The 16,173-nt window shown below is 35.7% G+C and overlaps 1 protein-coding gene across 1 annotated transcript in view; it reads left to right on the top strand.

The window, feature by feature from the left end:
• LOC141517720 (kelch-like protein 2) overlaps window positions 1–14,940 on the top strand; it is a 139,329-nt gene extending 124,389 nt beyond the window's left edge. Inside the window, 1 exon segment of the mRNA XM_074229014.1 lies at window positions 14,434–14,940. Within this exon segment, the coding sequence (XP_074085115.1) occupies window positions 14,434–14,636 (203 nt within the window). The 3' untranslated portion in view covers window positions 14,637–14,940.
• The last annotated feature ends 1,233 nt before the right edge of the window (window positions 14,941–16,173 follow it).

Here is a 16,173-nt window from a genome sequence, read left to right as displayed (position 1 = left end):
ACTGACTCCAAGGCCGGTGCTTTATCCACTGCGCCAGCTAGCCGCCCATTGTTCAGCCCATTTTTAATAATTTTGATTGAATACCTGGGTGGCCCATATCTTAAAATTACAGAAGACACAAGACTTGAAGATATTCTAGTGAGATGGATGATTGATCCTGAGTCCAGAAAGATATTGACAGGTTAGAATGAAGATTAAATTGAATTTTTTTAAAGATATAATATATATATATATATATATATATATATATATATGTATATATGCATATATAATAGTTTTGAAAGTAAAGTTCTCTATTTGAGTTGAGAAAAATCAATTTTCCAAAGATAGAATGAGAAAGACCTTGTCAAACAACAGTTTCAGCGATAAATGAACTGCAAGGACAGGTGACACAGAGGATAGAGCACCATCCCTGGAGTCTGGAGAACCAGAGTTCAAATTTGATCTCAGACACTTAATAATTATCTAGCTGTGTGACCTTGGGCAAGCCACTTAACCCCATTGCCTTGCAAAAAACCAGGGGGGGAAATGGATTGAAAGCCATGGTAGCCAAAGCAATGAAAGTTTCTGAGGCTTCATTAAGAGACCTCTTGTCCAAAACAAATGAGGTGATTATTCCTCCACTATTTCTACCTACTACAAGTGGATAGGAAATACAAAGAATGGGATAATCCTACTTAAAAGATTTTGCATTTTAACAGGGAAAACAACTATATTTATATGTAGATAATTTAAACAAATCCTGTCCTAGATAGAATTTCTTTCCTCAGACCTTCCCAACCTCCTACCTTCCTCATCTCTGTGGAGTTCATACCATCCTCCCAGCTCCTCAGACACACAAACCTAGGAATCCATCGATATTCTTCCTATTTCTCACCACCCACTGGCTCAATCCAAGCTGTTGCCAAGGTCTATCTATTTCATCTTTGTGACATCTCTTCAATATGACATCTTTCCCTCCACTGATACTGCCACCATCTAGGTACATTCCCTCACAGCTGAATTATTTCAATAACCTACTGATTGATGAGTCTGTCTGCCTCAAGTCTCTCCCTACTCTAGTCCATCCTCCATTCATTCTCCAAAGTGATGTCCTAAGGTGCAGTTCTGATTATGCCACCCTTCATCCAGTCATAAAACTCTTGATATAAAATGTTTTGTTGGCACTCAAAGCCCTTCATAATTTAGTTCCCCTCCTCCTTTCCAGTTCTTAGCACAGTTCCCAGCTCATAGTTCATGCTTAAGAAATGTTAACTGAATTAATGAATACACCTACATAGTAATATATACATATACGTATACCATAATATGTGTCTATATGCATATATATGTAACGTATTTAAGCAAAAATATAAAGAAAATAAGTATAACTCATGCTTTGGTTTGGGGTGCCACATCTTGAGAAAGATATAGAGATAGAGAATATCTGAAAAAGATTGACTAGTTTAGTGAAAGCACTAGAAAATATATGAGATTGATTAAAGGATCTTGGAGTCAAGAAGAAATAAGACCTAGAAAGGTTAGGATAGCATCTACCATCAAATATTTGTCACTTAAAAGTAGTAATTGACTTTTTTCTCCTTGGTCTCAAAGTAGCAAAGTGAAAAACTGCAAATATGGGGTGGGAGGAAGGGAGAGAATTCCAAACTCAAGGTTGTGAAAGTGATTGTTGAAACTTGTTTTTGCATGTAACCAGGGAAAATTAAGTTAAATTAAATTACATTTAAAAAAGAAAGAAAGAAAAACTACAAAGGGCATATTTGGGCTTGATGTCCTAGGCTATATCCTAAATCATTAAATCTCTACCAAGGTAGAATGAGTCACTATAGAAGGGAGGGTCTTATGTAGTAGGGTCTTCAAGTGGAGGAGATAGATAGATAGATAGATAGATAGATAGATAGATAGATAGATAGATAGATAGATAGATAGACTGGCCTGAATGTGGGTTGTCATTATCAAGCTTTGCCTTGAATTTAGGAGAGCAGTGGGAGTCAAAACAGGAACAGATTCAGGCTTTGACTTTGGATAGTGGTAAACCAGCAGTTTGTTTATGTGAAGCATCAGGGCATTGTTAGTCTTTTCTTCCCCCTTTTCTGTGATGTTCAGTATATGACAGCACTGTGTAGATAAAAGGATTTTCATGAGTCACTCTTGTCAGGGCACTTTACCATGGATTACTCATTTGTGTTCATTTGCTAGCCTGCATAGAGGGGAGCACCCACGACCATGACATCATAGACCTTTGAAATGTTGAAGCATTAACAGCCCCAGGAGACTTCTCAGAAAAGACTGTTTTCCCATACTCTGATGCCTAGATTTATCACATATTTTGATAGTTTGAAATAAACTACTAATATAATTCCAGTGATTTCCATTACATTGGGGCAGGAACTTTTATTTATTTTAGTTTATTTTTAATTGATGGAATAAAACAGGCATTTTCATAATAGTTATAATAATTTTTAAAACTATGACTATACATGAAACTACAAAACTAGTGGGTATAACTTGCTATTTTTTAAATATATCATAAAGTTATTGTGTAAATTCCTTTTATCTTCCCTCCTCTTCCCTAGAGATAGCTGCCATTAGAGACAAATAAGTGTGTGTGTCTATATATAGACACATGTGTGTATGTGTGTATATGTATATAAAACCATTCTATATATACTTCTATTCCTCAGTTCTTTTTGGATTCAGATAGAGTCTTCCTTCATATGTTTTTTTGTATTTAGAGTATTTCTGATAGTCAAAATTACTTATTCACTTAAAGTTGTCCTTAAAATAATATTGCTGATACTATATACAATGTTCTCTTGCTTCTGCTCATTTCACTTTTCATTATTTTATGCAAACCTGTCCATGATTTTCTAATATTGTGAAGCTCATTTTCTTACAGCACAGTAGTATTCTCTTTTTGCATTTTCTGCACTTAGCTCAGTATGTGGTACATTATAGGAACTTAGTATTTATTGATTGCTGTCTTTGTTTTTATCACCTCCCTTACTAATTGATTCCTTTCCCCACAGCCTTCTAGAAAAACATCCCTAATATCAAAGAAGGAAATTTTAAAAGAAAAAACAAATTAGCCAACCAGGTTCTGTGAAACTTATGCTCATTAACTAGTCAGTGAAATCGCATTGGATTTACATAGGCAAGAGAAATTTCCCATAGGGAGATACTTTAAACATCTAAGAAATCACTCTGTGATCTATAAATGTTGTAAGAGAGAGAAGATTGAAGCTACAGATAAGCCACTTTCTTTCTGGAGTTCTGATTCCTTCTGTATACCTGTTGCAATTTATTTGAACAGTAAAGTTGCTATTTTGCAACTACTCAGATTTTATTTCCTCATAAACTGGGTTTGAATAGAATGGGAATGATTCATAGCCAGTTGTCCAGGAGGACATATCTGGTACCTATGATGCTCTAAAGCAGTCATGTCCAACCCTTTAAGCTCTTCTGGGCCACTTCATCCATCAAACACCTCCAAAGGCTGCATACAGATTTCAGTACCCATTCATGAATGCAGTGCAAATCCCACCACCAACTCAGTACAACAAATATACCTGTGAGCAGCAGGAATGGGCCCAGTGGGCTGGTGAGGCAAGCTGGATTCACCTGCTCTGAAGAAACCCTTTCAGTTTTATAAGCAAAGATCCAAGTTTGTTTGCTGATTCTTGTTCCTCTTTTTAGAATCTGAAATTATTTAATAAATTAGTCTGCAAGAACCTGGGGATTATTTAGATCTGGATCTTTTTTAACTTACTATTAGATTCTCTGTTGCCCTCTAGTGCCAGCTGTTGGAGCACTGAACCTTTTTTTTTCAGGATATTAAAGTTACATATTCCAAGAATGGCCTCAGTACAATGTAGTTTTAACTAATTTTAACCAGTTAGGTGAGTGCTATACTATAACAGAAAAAAAAAACATATTTTGAAAATGGAATGATGAAACAGATAAATGATACTGAAATGGAGAAATCGGAATGTGAGCATCTTGATAAATTTCTTGGGCAGGAGATACTCAGTCCAATCAGGGAATATCAAAATGGAAAAGATCTTTTGTAACATGGATAGTTTGCCTCCCAGGTTAAAAAGAGATGGCAAAGTTGTTTGGTATTATAATCACTGTTATATTGACCTAATTATTTTATTACTCCCTCTTGTCCTTCAATATGGACCCATGTCATATAACATATATGTGATTTAAATACTATTGTCTCAGTCACAAGGAAGTTAGGAGAAAGAAAGAAATTGATAATCACAATCAAAGCCATTGCAGAATAGAATCTTTACAATTCTATCATATATATATATATATATTCCAAAGAAGACTGGTGGCCTTATCTGTTCTGGTATAACAGAAAGACAACTCCAATACTACTAATAGCTGTAATAGAACAGGGATTATTTGATGGTTATGATGATGGGAAATGCCTCCAGGGAAAGGGGAGATTCAGAGATCAGATTCATTTGAATCTCCCCATTTTGACTCAGGAGAGTAAGAAAAGTTTAGGTTTTAAATGAGAGGTTACAGTTTGCAGTTACTACAAAGTGTTCACAAGTTACTAAAAGTTCACAAAGGCTGATGGCAAAGACGTTTAAGAAAGGGAGAAGAGGAAAGGGAAAGAAAACAGCCACAGATGTGACTGGGCTTAGACTCATGTGGATCCAACCTGGAGGAGAGGATCAGCCAAACTTTTTGAGGGAGTCTAGGCCAACTCCTGTGCAGGGAGGAGTTAGAGGGAGGATTTAAGGACTGATTCACCTGTATATGACTGGAATCATGTACCCACCTTGGAAAGCTGAGAGCCAGGAAGGTAGAAAGGAGGGTTAGACTGAGGAAGCCCTCTGTTATCTTGCTGAATTTACATTTGAGTAGAGGAACAATGAAGAGGGAATCAGAATTTATATTTAAGGGAAAAGATTGCTGAACAATGGAGATCAGTCACAGACACACAGAAAATATCAGACAAGCACAGATAATAGTTCCTTAATATTAAAAGGCTAGAAAAATATTTCTCATTCAACATTTTCCCCACTCAGGATATAATTCTCTTCTTCTGGAACTTCTTCCAAGTTGGAAGGGGACATTGAACTAGCCCTGCCTATAAAGGCGCATTCAAGGGAGATGTGAGGGAAGGAGGAACTAGACTGGAACAGCAGCATCCAAAGGTTGTTGATTGTAAGACCACCATTGGAGATGCACTGTTTGTAGCGTGGCTGAAACAAACCCCCAGAAAAAGATTAAGAAAACAAAACCAAAGAGGGTCAATTAACATGGGCCAGTAGGGGCCAGTAAAAAGAAAAGTTAGAAGTCCCAGGAAGAGGAACTTGAAAATTAGCAATGCAAGAAAATATAGAAAATAAAAAAATCATACTCCGTGAGCCTAATAAAAATTGGGTCATTTGGTTAATTAGAGAGATATTAGTTGCTGGAAAAAAAAGAGATCTTAACATAAATATGTCTTAAGAAATAGTCAAACACCTTATTAGAAAAAGAAATTTGGAACCTTTCAGACCAGGGGATCTGCAATACTGATTGGTCAATCTTTATACTAATATATACAGAAAATTTAGTTCTTTAAATTTGATATTATTCAATTTAAGCCCAATTTATTCTTGGGGGGGTAAGTTTCTACTAGTAAGCTAATATCCTAAGAACATGGATTCTAGTAAGTGAATTCATTAAAGGTTGCCACGTCAACTTGAGTTGTAACAAAAAGTTCAAGAATGTTTTATATATATATAAATACAGCGAATAATCACTTTACAACAGCATATGTTCAATAAGTGATTTGCAGTTAATTTTTCTTTTTAACTTTAGCCATATTTAAAATGAATAAAAAAACTTCGGTGAGAAATGGATCTCTTTTTCAGAACAGTTTTAAAATATACCACAGACCATCCTTCTCATATAACTAGCCATGCCATAGTTCTTTTCTTAAGAAAAACTTCTGATAAAGAATTATATCCTGATGTCACAGATCTTTATCATTTGCCGAAATATTCCCATAATATTGTGAAAAATTAAGGGATCTCATTTAACACAGGATTATGTAACTAGTAACAAAAGCCAAAACTAAACAGCTTGCTGGCTGTTTAGAATTTAGATGATCTCCTGGCATGATTATAGGAATTTACAACAAGGATCAAAGAAATAAGAAAGGAAAGTTTTCCTTTTTTCTTTAGATATCACTTTCTAGGTAAGGCTATGTGAATGACCAAATACCTTGAGCCCAATTTTAAATCTGCCAGGTGTGACATTTCCAAATTTCTTATTTGAGAAACAGTCAGGGAAGTCTAGGCACAGAACTTATTGAGAACCACTTCCCCAACCTTTCTTTTGTTTTTGTTTTTGTTTTCTTTTCTGGTTCTTTTTTTTTGCAGGGCAGTGGGATTAAGTGACTTGCCCAAGGCCACACAGCTAAGTGTCTGAGGCCAGGTATGTACTCAGGTCCTCCTGACTGCAGGGCCGCTGCTCCCCAACCTTTCTCTCAATAAGACTGTCACCTGTAAATATCCATGAACCCTTTAAAGTTGCTGGCCTCATAAGTATTGGTTCAATCTAAATTTCCTTGATACCTGGATTTCAGACTTAGCTAAAAGGCCAATTTTTAGTCTCATGTGGTCTTTAATAGCAATTTCCTATACTCAGATGAAGATTTAACTCTAAACTTTATAGTCTTAAGGATCAAAGTATGCAAAGTGGTGACTATAATCTTACAGGACAACAATAATATATTGTCACAGAAAAACCTTACAACTCATTCTACTATTACAAATAAGAACTGTGCTTAAAAATGAAATATAAACTTGGGATTTTAAAAATCAATAATCCCAATTGCCCCTAGAACCAGGTTTTATGAAAAGAGAATTTTTATCTTAGAATTTTTAGTTACTAATCACATTTTTAGATATAAATACAAATCATTGCTTTTAGAATCTTTTAAACAATTAGAACATCTTAGGTGACTTAATAATTTCAATAGGTGCTATTAATTTCAAATATAACAAAATAGTCATAAAAACCACTAGATTTCCAAGTAGGATAACACAGGAATCATTAGTTTTTTACTAAACATAATTTTATTTTTTATACTCAAATTCTATTTCTTAGAACACAAATAAAAGTAAAAAAGAGATTCTTAACTTTCAATTTGTAAAGTAAGAGATCCTTGAGGAACTGAATCTTATTTTACATACTGAAATGGTATAAAGAGATGTCTCACAAAAAAACACATTTTTGTCTTTCTTTTCACTGATATTATACAAAAACCTATAGATCTACAACAAGCTCCAATTCATTGTTTAGAAGTTTCAGGGATCCCATGAGACTGAAAATTTGTCATTTCCCTTTCTTTGCCCCCACATCAATTACCAATTCCAGGTTTCAACTCTATTATAGTAACTTCAAATAACTTACATTTTTAAAACATAACCAGATAGTTGTAGATGCAGTACCTCTGAATCTTGGGTACAGGTGAAAGGAAATTAAGGCCATTACAAGAGTTGATAACATAACTGGTAAAGACTTTTCAACTGATTTTTTTTCTTTAATTTCTTTTGTGAATAAACGAAGGATAGGGAAGATTATTAATCTTCTTAGTGACCTAATTTGAGGATTGCACAGTATCAGATTGCTCAATTGTTTCTCAAAGCCTATCATCCTTATATCATACTGTCTGATTAATTGTTATCTCTTCCTGAACTTTAAGATCATGAGGGTAGGACCAAGTATTCCAGCATCCTGATCATTGTCTTCCTGAATTTGTAGTTAACATAGGGGATTGATGTCTGACTTCTCATTCAGTGACTAAGATGACTAAGACTTACAGGTTGAGTATTGTCAAAGGAAATCAACCTTTATTACCATGAATATAGTTTAGACTTCAACACTTTCAAGCCAAGTCTTGTACAGTTGTTAACAAATTTATACATTATAACCAAGAGAATTAATTACTTGAAACCAACCCATTATATATGGTGATTCCAAAACAGTTACACATCTAATTAAGGAAACAATAACAACTAACTGGTTTATGTTGATCACTTTACAATCACATGAAGCAATTAGAGATGAAATAATGTCACCATTTAACAAAATTTCAAATAGACATATTTCCATCAAATAGACCCTAGGGGAAATTGTTGACAATAAAATCTCAGGTCTTCTGTAGCAAATTCTTACAATCTGATGGTAAAGGATTAAAAACCACTAAATAAACATTTGTTAATGATTACCTATCTAATCCAACCTCTAAGCAAAGTTAAATTTTTTTTCTAGTTGGGAATTATCAGACTTAAAATAGCAAAATGTGTTTTAAATACCATAAGGAAAACTTAAAAATTTCTTTAAACAGCCCTATTATGTGGCACAAGTTTAAAATAATATTTTACATAGAAACCAATGCTTTCAAATTTAGACAATTAGACTTAAGGTACTATAATCTCATTAAGTCAATAAGGCAAAGATTATACTCTATTACATTGTGAGTTGAATTTGGGGACAATGGCCTATGCTCTCAACTCCCAACAAAAAGCTAGTGACATTTTCTTAGTTCTCTGAACCAGAGTAGACAAGAAAGAAGCCATGGGAAGCACTCTGATTTTAAAATATATATATGTATCATGCTAATTAAGACTGATCAGAAAATAATTTTAGAATCAATTTTAATTTTTTTCAACTGCCTTATATTGTATTTTAAGATTTTAATTAGCAAAGGAATAATTTTAAAAAGTCTTTGTAATTAAATGCATTCTCATATTATCTTGCACAGATCAACCATAGTTATCTAATTCCAGAAATAATAATAAAATGCTAATACTTCCATGTTTCTCATTTTAAAACATTGATTTCATTAAACCAATTTACTGTTAGAATGTGCAAATATAGCAATTTTTTGTTAGGAGTTAGTTTTACCCCAGTTGAATTTGGGCACACTTAATTCAACTCAAAACTGGATTTCCTAGTCCTAGAAAAAGTCTGTAAGTTAACTTTTGATTATCAGTTTCCATATAATTCTTTTCATTTATTTTAAAATTCAAATCAGAAAACTTTCAATTGGAAAAACAACTGACCTTGAAAAATAGGTCCAGGAGATATAATTTAAAATTATTGGGTTACCTGAAAGTCATGACCAGGAAAAGAGCCTAGACTTCATTTTTCAAGAAATAATACAGCAAAATTGCCCTGAGATCCTAGAAGCAGAGGGTAAAAATAGAAACTGAGGGAATTCACTGATCACCTCCTGAAAGAAATCCCAAAAGGAAAACTTCCAGGAATATTATAGCCAAATTCTAAAACTCCCAAGTCAAAGAGAAAATACTAAAAGCTGCTGGAAACAAGCAGTTCAACTACCGTGGCTCTATAGTCAGGATTGCACAGGATCTGGCAGCATCTACATTAAAGGCTTGTAGGGCTTAGAACATGATATTCTGGAAGGTAAAAGAGCTTGGTTTACAACCGAGAATCAACAACCCAGCAAAACTGAACAGCCTCTTTGAGGGGAAAAGATGGACTTTCAAACTTTCCTATTGAAACAACTAAGTTTGACATACAAGTACAGGACTCAGGTGAAGCATAGAGGGGGTGGACAAGAAACACTATGAGTAACTTAATACTGTTGAACTGTTGGTATTCCTGCATGGGAAGAAGATACTGATAACTCATGAACTTTCTCATTCATAAGAACAGTTAGAAGGAGCATATACAGTCAAGGCACAGGAAGGAACTGAATATGATGGTATAATATAGTGAAAAGATGGAGTCAATGGGTGATAAAGGAAAGAACTGGGAAGAAGAGAAAGGAGAGGAAGAAGAGGCTAAGATATTTCACATGGGAGTCAAGAGGAACAGGGGAAAGCTGGGGTGGGGAATGAGTGAGGCTCTGCTCTTCTTAGAAATGGTTCAGAGAGGAAATAATATACACACTTAATAAGGTATAGAAATCTATCTTACCCTAGAGAAAAATGAGAGGAAAGGCATGGGATAAGGGGAAACTGGGGGAAGGAAGGGGGAATAGGTGATAGGAGAGAGAACGTGGGAGTGAGTGCTCAGATACAACATGCTTCTGAGCAAGGATAGGATGAAAGGAGGGAGAAAATAGAAAAAAATGAGAGTAGGAAGGAATAGGGTGGAGGGAAATATAGCTAGTGATAGCTGTGGGGAAAAATATTGAAGCAACTTCTTTGGTGAAGTTATGATAAAGAAGGCATCCTAGAGACAGAGCCATTGGAATCTGAACACAGACTGAAGTACATTTTTTTTCTTCTCTCACTGTTCTTTTGTTGTTGTTGTTGTTGTTTCATTTTTGTTTTGTTTTGTTTTTTTAGTTTTTGCAAGGCAAATGGGGTTAAGCGGCTTGCCCAAAGGCCACACAGCTAGGTAATTATTAAGTGTCTGAGGCCAGATTTGAACCCAGGTACTCCTGATTCCAGGGCTAGTACTCTATCCACAGTGCCACCTAGCAACCTCAAGAGCAACTTTTTTAAAAAAAGAAAAGAAAACTTTCAAAATAGAATTTACTCTTGCAGCTAAACAATAATGGAAAATCCTTCTGGGGCGGCTAGGTGGTGCAGTGGATAGAGCACTGCCCCTGGAATCCGGAGTACCTGAGTTCAAATCCGGCCTCAGCCACTTAATAATTACCTAGTTGTGTGGCCTTGGGCAAGCCACTTAACCCTATTGCCTTGCAAAAACCTTAAAAAAAATCCTAACAGTCACAGGTTTAAGGTCAGGTTAGTCAAGGATGGGGTTTTCCTCTAGCTTTGCTAACTCTTAAGTTTCCCTATCTCTGCCAAGGTCTCCTCAAAAAACTACGCCTCCACACAAATAATGAACCATAGCTCCAGGGTAGGTCCTCTACCTCTAGTGCAAAGCCAGACCCCCAGCAGGTAGCACACACCACCCAAAAGCTGCTCTACCTCTCAGAGTATCCTCCTGTGCAGGGAAATTGGGCTGATTTTTCTGGAAGGGCATCCCCTTACTTCACCTCCCCACCACCAAAATTCACACTGTGTATCTCTTCTCCTTCTAATTGGGGAGGGTGGATAAAAGAGGGCTTTTGAATCAATGGAAGGGGTAAGCTTAGAGGGAAAAAAAAGGAATAGGGCTTTTCTCACCTTTCAGAATTCCAGAAGGTTGATCTGTCCTTTTTGTGGTTCTCATTATGAGAAAGGATTTCCCAGGGAAAAGTTCATTGGGGGGGGGTGGAAAACTCATCATTCTGACTCAGGAAGGTAAGAAAAACTTAGATTTTAAATTTATAGGTTGCACAAAAGTTTACAGGTTAATATAAAGTGTTCTCAAGTTACTAAAAGTTCAGAGAGTAATAGCAAAGACAATAAAGAAAGGGAAAGGAGAAATGGAACAGCCACAGATGTGACTGGGCTTAGACCTGTGAGAATCCAGCCTGAAGGAGGTTGGTCTAACTTTTATGGGGAGTCTAGGCCCCCTCCTGTGCAGGAAGGGATCAGATTGACTCACCTGTATGTGACTAGAGTCAGGTACTCACCTTGGAAAACAGAGCCAGGAAGGTGGAGGAGGGGTATGGCTAAGATTGCTTTCTATTATCCTGGTGAATTTACATTTGAGAAAAAGATGATCAGAGTCAGAGGCCTGTAGAAAATATCAGACAAGCACAGATAATAGTTCCTTAATATGAAAAGGCTAGACAAACGTTTCTTCTACATTTTAACTCTAGGACAGGAATGTTTTCTTGAATTAATTATCCTAATACAGAAAACTCTTCAACACCATCACAAAAATTGTTTCTTTTTCTAAGAGTAAATGAGTTTTAAATAATGTCATACAGTTCCCAGATAGTTCATAAAGCTATATCATATTAAGGTTGCACGGATGTTGGATTTGTCAACATTTATATACCTGCTCCTTGACTTCTTTGATGCAAGCAAGATTACACAATAGATGCAGGACAATATTTCTTTTATGGGACTCCTTTTGATTTCTCTAGTTGCAATATAAATAACTGATCTTAAAGTCCATAAAATCCTTCAGAATTGTCTTGGATTATTGTATTCTCAAAAAAGCCAAATGATTCACAATTGATCATTGTACAATGTTGCTCTTACTGTGTACATTGTTCTCTGAATTCTATTTATTTCACCTGGCATCAGTTCAAGTAAGTCTCCAGATTTTTCTGAAAACATCTTGCTCATCATTTCTTATAGCACAATAGTATTCTATCATAATCAAATAGCACAACTTGTTCAGTCATTTCTCATTTGATAGGCATCCCCTCAATTTCCAATTCTTTACCACCACTAAAAATAGCTGCTATAAAATATCTGTGGTTTCTTTTTCCTTTTTGTTTTTATTTTTGGGGGATATAGAATTGGTAGTAGTATTGCTGAGTTAAGGGTATGCACAAATTTATAGTCTTTTGGGCATAGTTCCAAATTGCTCTCTGTAATAGTTACATCACTTCACAACTCCACCAGTAATTCAGTAATTTCCCAATTTTTCCACATCCCTCCAACATTTATCATTGTCCTTTTCTGTCATTTTAGCCAATCTGATAGGAATGGAGTGATACCTCTGAGTTGTTTTAATTAATAGTGTTTTAGACCATTTTTTCACATGACTAGATTTTTTTTATTGCTTCATCTGAACACTGCCTGTTCATATTTGTTGACCATTTTCGTTTTGGGAAATAATGTTTTTTTTGTTTGTTTGTTTTATTTTTTACAAGGCGATGGGGTTAAGTGACTTGCCCAAGGTCACACAACTAGGTAATTATTAAGTATCTGTGGCTGGATTTGAATTCAAGTCCTCCTGAACCCAGGGTCAGTGCTCTATCCATTGTGCCACCTAGCCGTCCCAATAATTTATTTTCTTAAAATTTTGATTTGGTTCTCTATATATATTTGAGAATGAGACCTTTATTGAGAAACTTGCTGTAAAATTTTTTTCAGTTATGATTATTGTGTATCCCACCATCCTATTTCTCCCCCCCATTTATCCTACTCTCTCTCCCCTTTCACCCTGTCTCTCCTCAAAAGTGTTTTGCTTCTAACTATTGTCTGCCCCAATCTACCCTTTTTTCTGTCAGCCCTGTCTACTTCTCTTCCCTGTCCCCTCCTACTTTTCTATGTGGTGAGATAGGGTGTCCATGGGGTAGATAGATAAATATACACTCACCTGAATGTGTATGTCATTTCCTCTTTGAGGCAGTTTTCAATGAGAGTAAGGTTGAAGTTCTCCCTCCCACCTTCCCCTCCATTGTAAAAATTCTTTCTTGCCTCTTTTCTGTGAGATTCCCTTCCAGTGAATTGTCTTCCTTTATTTTTGTAAAGACTATTATAATTGTATTCACATAGTTTTAAAGTTAAGTGAACTTCTAGCTATTTTATACATCCAAAGGCAGTGTATGATATGTTCAAGAAGGACTAACCCCTCTAGTGTAAGGGCTTGCCAAGCCTTTCAGGACTGTTTATCCTCCTTAAGTGTCCATTTGTCACTTATATCTCAAGGTAACTCCAAGGAGCTGCAGTATTGTGTTGTGGTCACTCCCAGATAACATCTCAGCAAACAAGCTTAACCAGATTGAGGATAAGGATAAACCCATTTGATGACTTAGGGGGATGTCTACCCCAAATATCTGAAAGATTTCCCCCCTGCAGAATGGGCAGATGAGAATTATTTGTTTCAATGGCCATGAAGGCTACTGAAATAGATTTTGTAGAGTATTTAGAGCTTGATCAGACATTGAAGCTGCCAAGGTCATCCTCTTCAATCTGGTTCATTGTTAGTTGCCCTAACTTTTTTTTTTATTTTTACAAGGCAATGGGGCTAAGTAACTGGCCTAAGTTCACCCAGCTAAGTAATTATTAAGTGTCTGAAGTTGGATGTGAACTCAGGTCCTGACTTTAAGGCCAGTGCTCTATCCACTGAGCCACCTAGCTGCACCTAATGCCTATGACCCTGGAAGAACTAAGACTGATGACTTTGTTTAATTCAAATTGAGTTGCACACACAAGTCAAGATTTCTTTTCCTGTCATTTGTCTTCTTTAAAATTAAAGAATGAGGGCCAGCTAGGTGGCGCAGTGGATAGAGCACTGGCCCTGGAGACAGGAGGACCTGAGTTCAAATCAGATACTTAATAATTAGTTAGCTGTGTGACCTTGAGCAAGTCACTTAACCCCATTGCCTTGTAAAAAAAAAACCAAACAAAACAAAAAGGAAGAATGAACATAAAAATCAAATTGCCCTTAGACGTTACACCAAGGAGCTGACAGTTTATATACTCTTTATTCTTCAGAAAAAGTAAGGTCTCCCACATATAAAAAGGACTCTGAGATCATTCATTTCTAAATTTGCTTTTCTCCAGGGAGACAAATTATTTTCCAATTACCTCCTCTAAAGGTCTTATTCTTTTTTTTTCTTTCCACTCCTTCATATTTTAAAAGGTGTTTGTGCTGTTAATGGCCTATTGTATGTAGTTGGAGGTGATGATGGTTCCTGTAACTTGGCTTCAGTAGAGTATTATAACCCAACCACGGATAAATGGACAGTGGTGTCATCTTGTATGAGCACCGGAAGAAGTTATGCAGGTAATGATGATCTGCTCTTTTTTCAATTCTGCTTTAAGGTAGCAGTTACCTTCTATTAAATTTAATGTCAGACTAAGTTGATGATAATGATATGATGATGGTGATAACTTGCATTTATATTACACTTTAAGGTTTGCATAGCACTTTATATATGCTATCTCATTTGATCCTGTATAATTCCTTAATGAAAGGACTATTTTTTCCCTCCATCTTATAGATAAGGAAACTAAGATTGAATGAGATTAAGTGACTTATTTGCCTAGGGTCACACAGCTAGTAAGTATATGAGGTAGATTCAGATCTTACTGACTCCACATCCAATTTTCAGTTCACAGTACCACTCACTTGTGTATTTTTTACATATAGACATCTAAAGAAGTTTTCTCAAACTAACTTTGAAAACTCAATCAAAAATGACAGTTTCTCTACTCACAAAAGAATTTAGCATTTTAACACATCTATTAAGTAGAATTATTGGAATGACCTTTTTATAAGAATGGGATTATTAGAATTTCAACACATAAATTGCCTTTGAAGAGATAAATCTTTAATTTGTTTAATTAGAGCAACATTGTCACTTAAAAATAAGAATAAATTTAATTTTGAAAATATATATCAAACTATAGGGATTGGTAATCATTCTGACTAACCTTGACTATGGTCTGTTCTGTATCCAGAACAAGAGTCCCATAGAATAATGGTTTAAGTTAGTTGCTCCTTGCCCCCCCACACACACACACACACTCATATGTAGCTATTCATTTACAAATAAAAGTAAAATTCAGTCAGTTGGGGAACATTTATTAAAGCGCACTGTATACCAGACCCTTGCTAAGTGGTAGGAATGCAAAGGAAAACAAAATACAATGCCTGCCTCATAGTCTAATAAAAGAGACCACCTCAAATAACTGTGTATAAACGTAAGATAACTTGGATGTTATCAAGAAAGGAAAGGCACTAGAATCAAGGGAATCAGGAAAAGCTTCTTGTTGAGGTTGAGATGATAGCTGGTTGTAAAGGAAGCCAGAGAAGCCCAGAGGCAGACTTGAGGAGAGAGAATGTTGTTGGCAAGGTGAACAGCCAGAGAAAAATGCCCAGAATCTGGAGATGGAGTGACTTATGAAGAGCAGGGAAGACCAGTATCATTGGATTGCAGAGTACATGGAGAATAATATCCATAAGATGAGAAAATATAAAAAGGGGGTAGATCAGGAAGAGTTCTAATGCCAAATAAGAGATCTTCTGTTTTATCCTGGAGGTGATAGGAACCACAATCTTTATTGTGTTACAGCTATTGATAAACCATTATGAACAGAAGAAGGATTTCTGCATTCTAATCCTCTCGAAGCAGACTTCAATAGATACTTTTGAAGTGACTTAGGGTCTCTACTCAAGGCTGTATTTTGGGTCTCAGTAGAAGATAAGTTTATCTGCCATTAAAGGCATCAGACGCTGAAGATTATTCTAGATTGAAGCGCTGTGTAGGAGTTTTCTGCATTGAGCAGCAGCTGACTGAATTTTTAACAAGAAGTATGGACTTCATTATTTATTATAAAGTTCTTGGACAAAAAAAAATGGGTTTCCTAAGGACCAATC

Source organism: Macrotis lagotis, chromosome 3, assembly GCF_037893015.1.
Source record: "Macrotis lagotis isolate mMagLag1 chromosome 3, bilby.v1.9.chrom.fasta, whole genome shotgun sequence".
Classification (NCBI taxonomy): Eukaryota; Metazoa; Chordata; class Mammalia; order Peramelemorphia; family Peramelidae; genus Macrotis; species Macrotis lagotis.
This window is presented reverse-complemented; position numbering and strand designations above follow the sequence as displayed.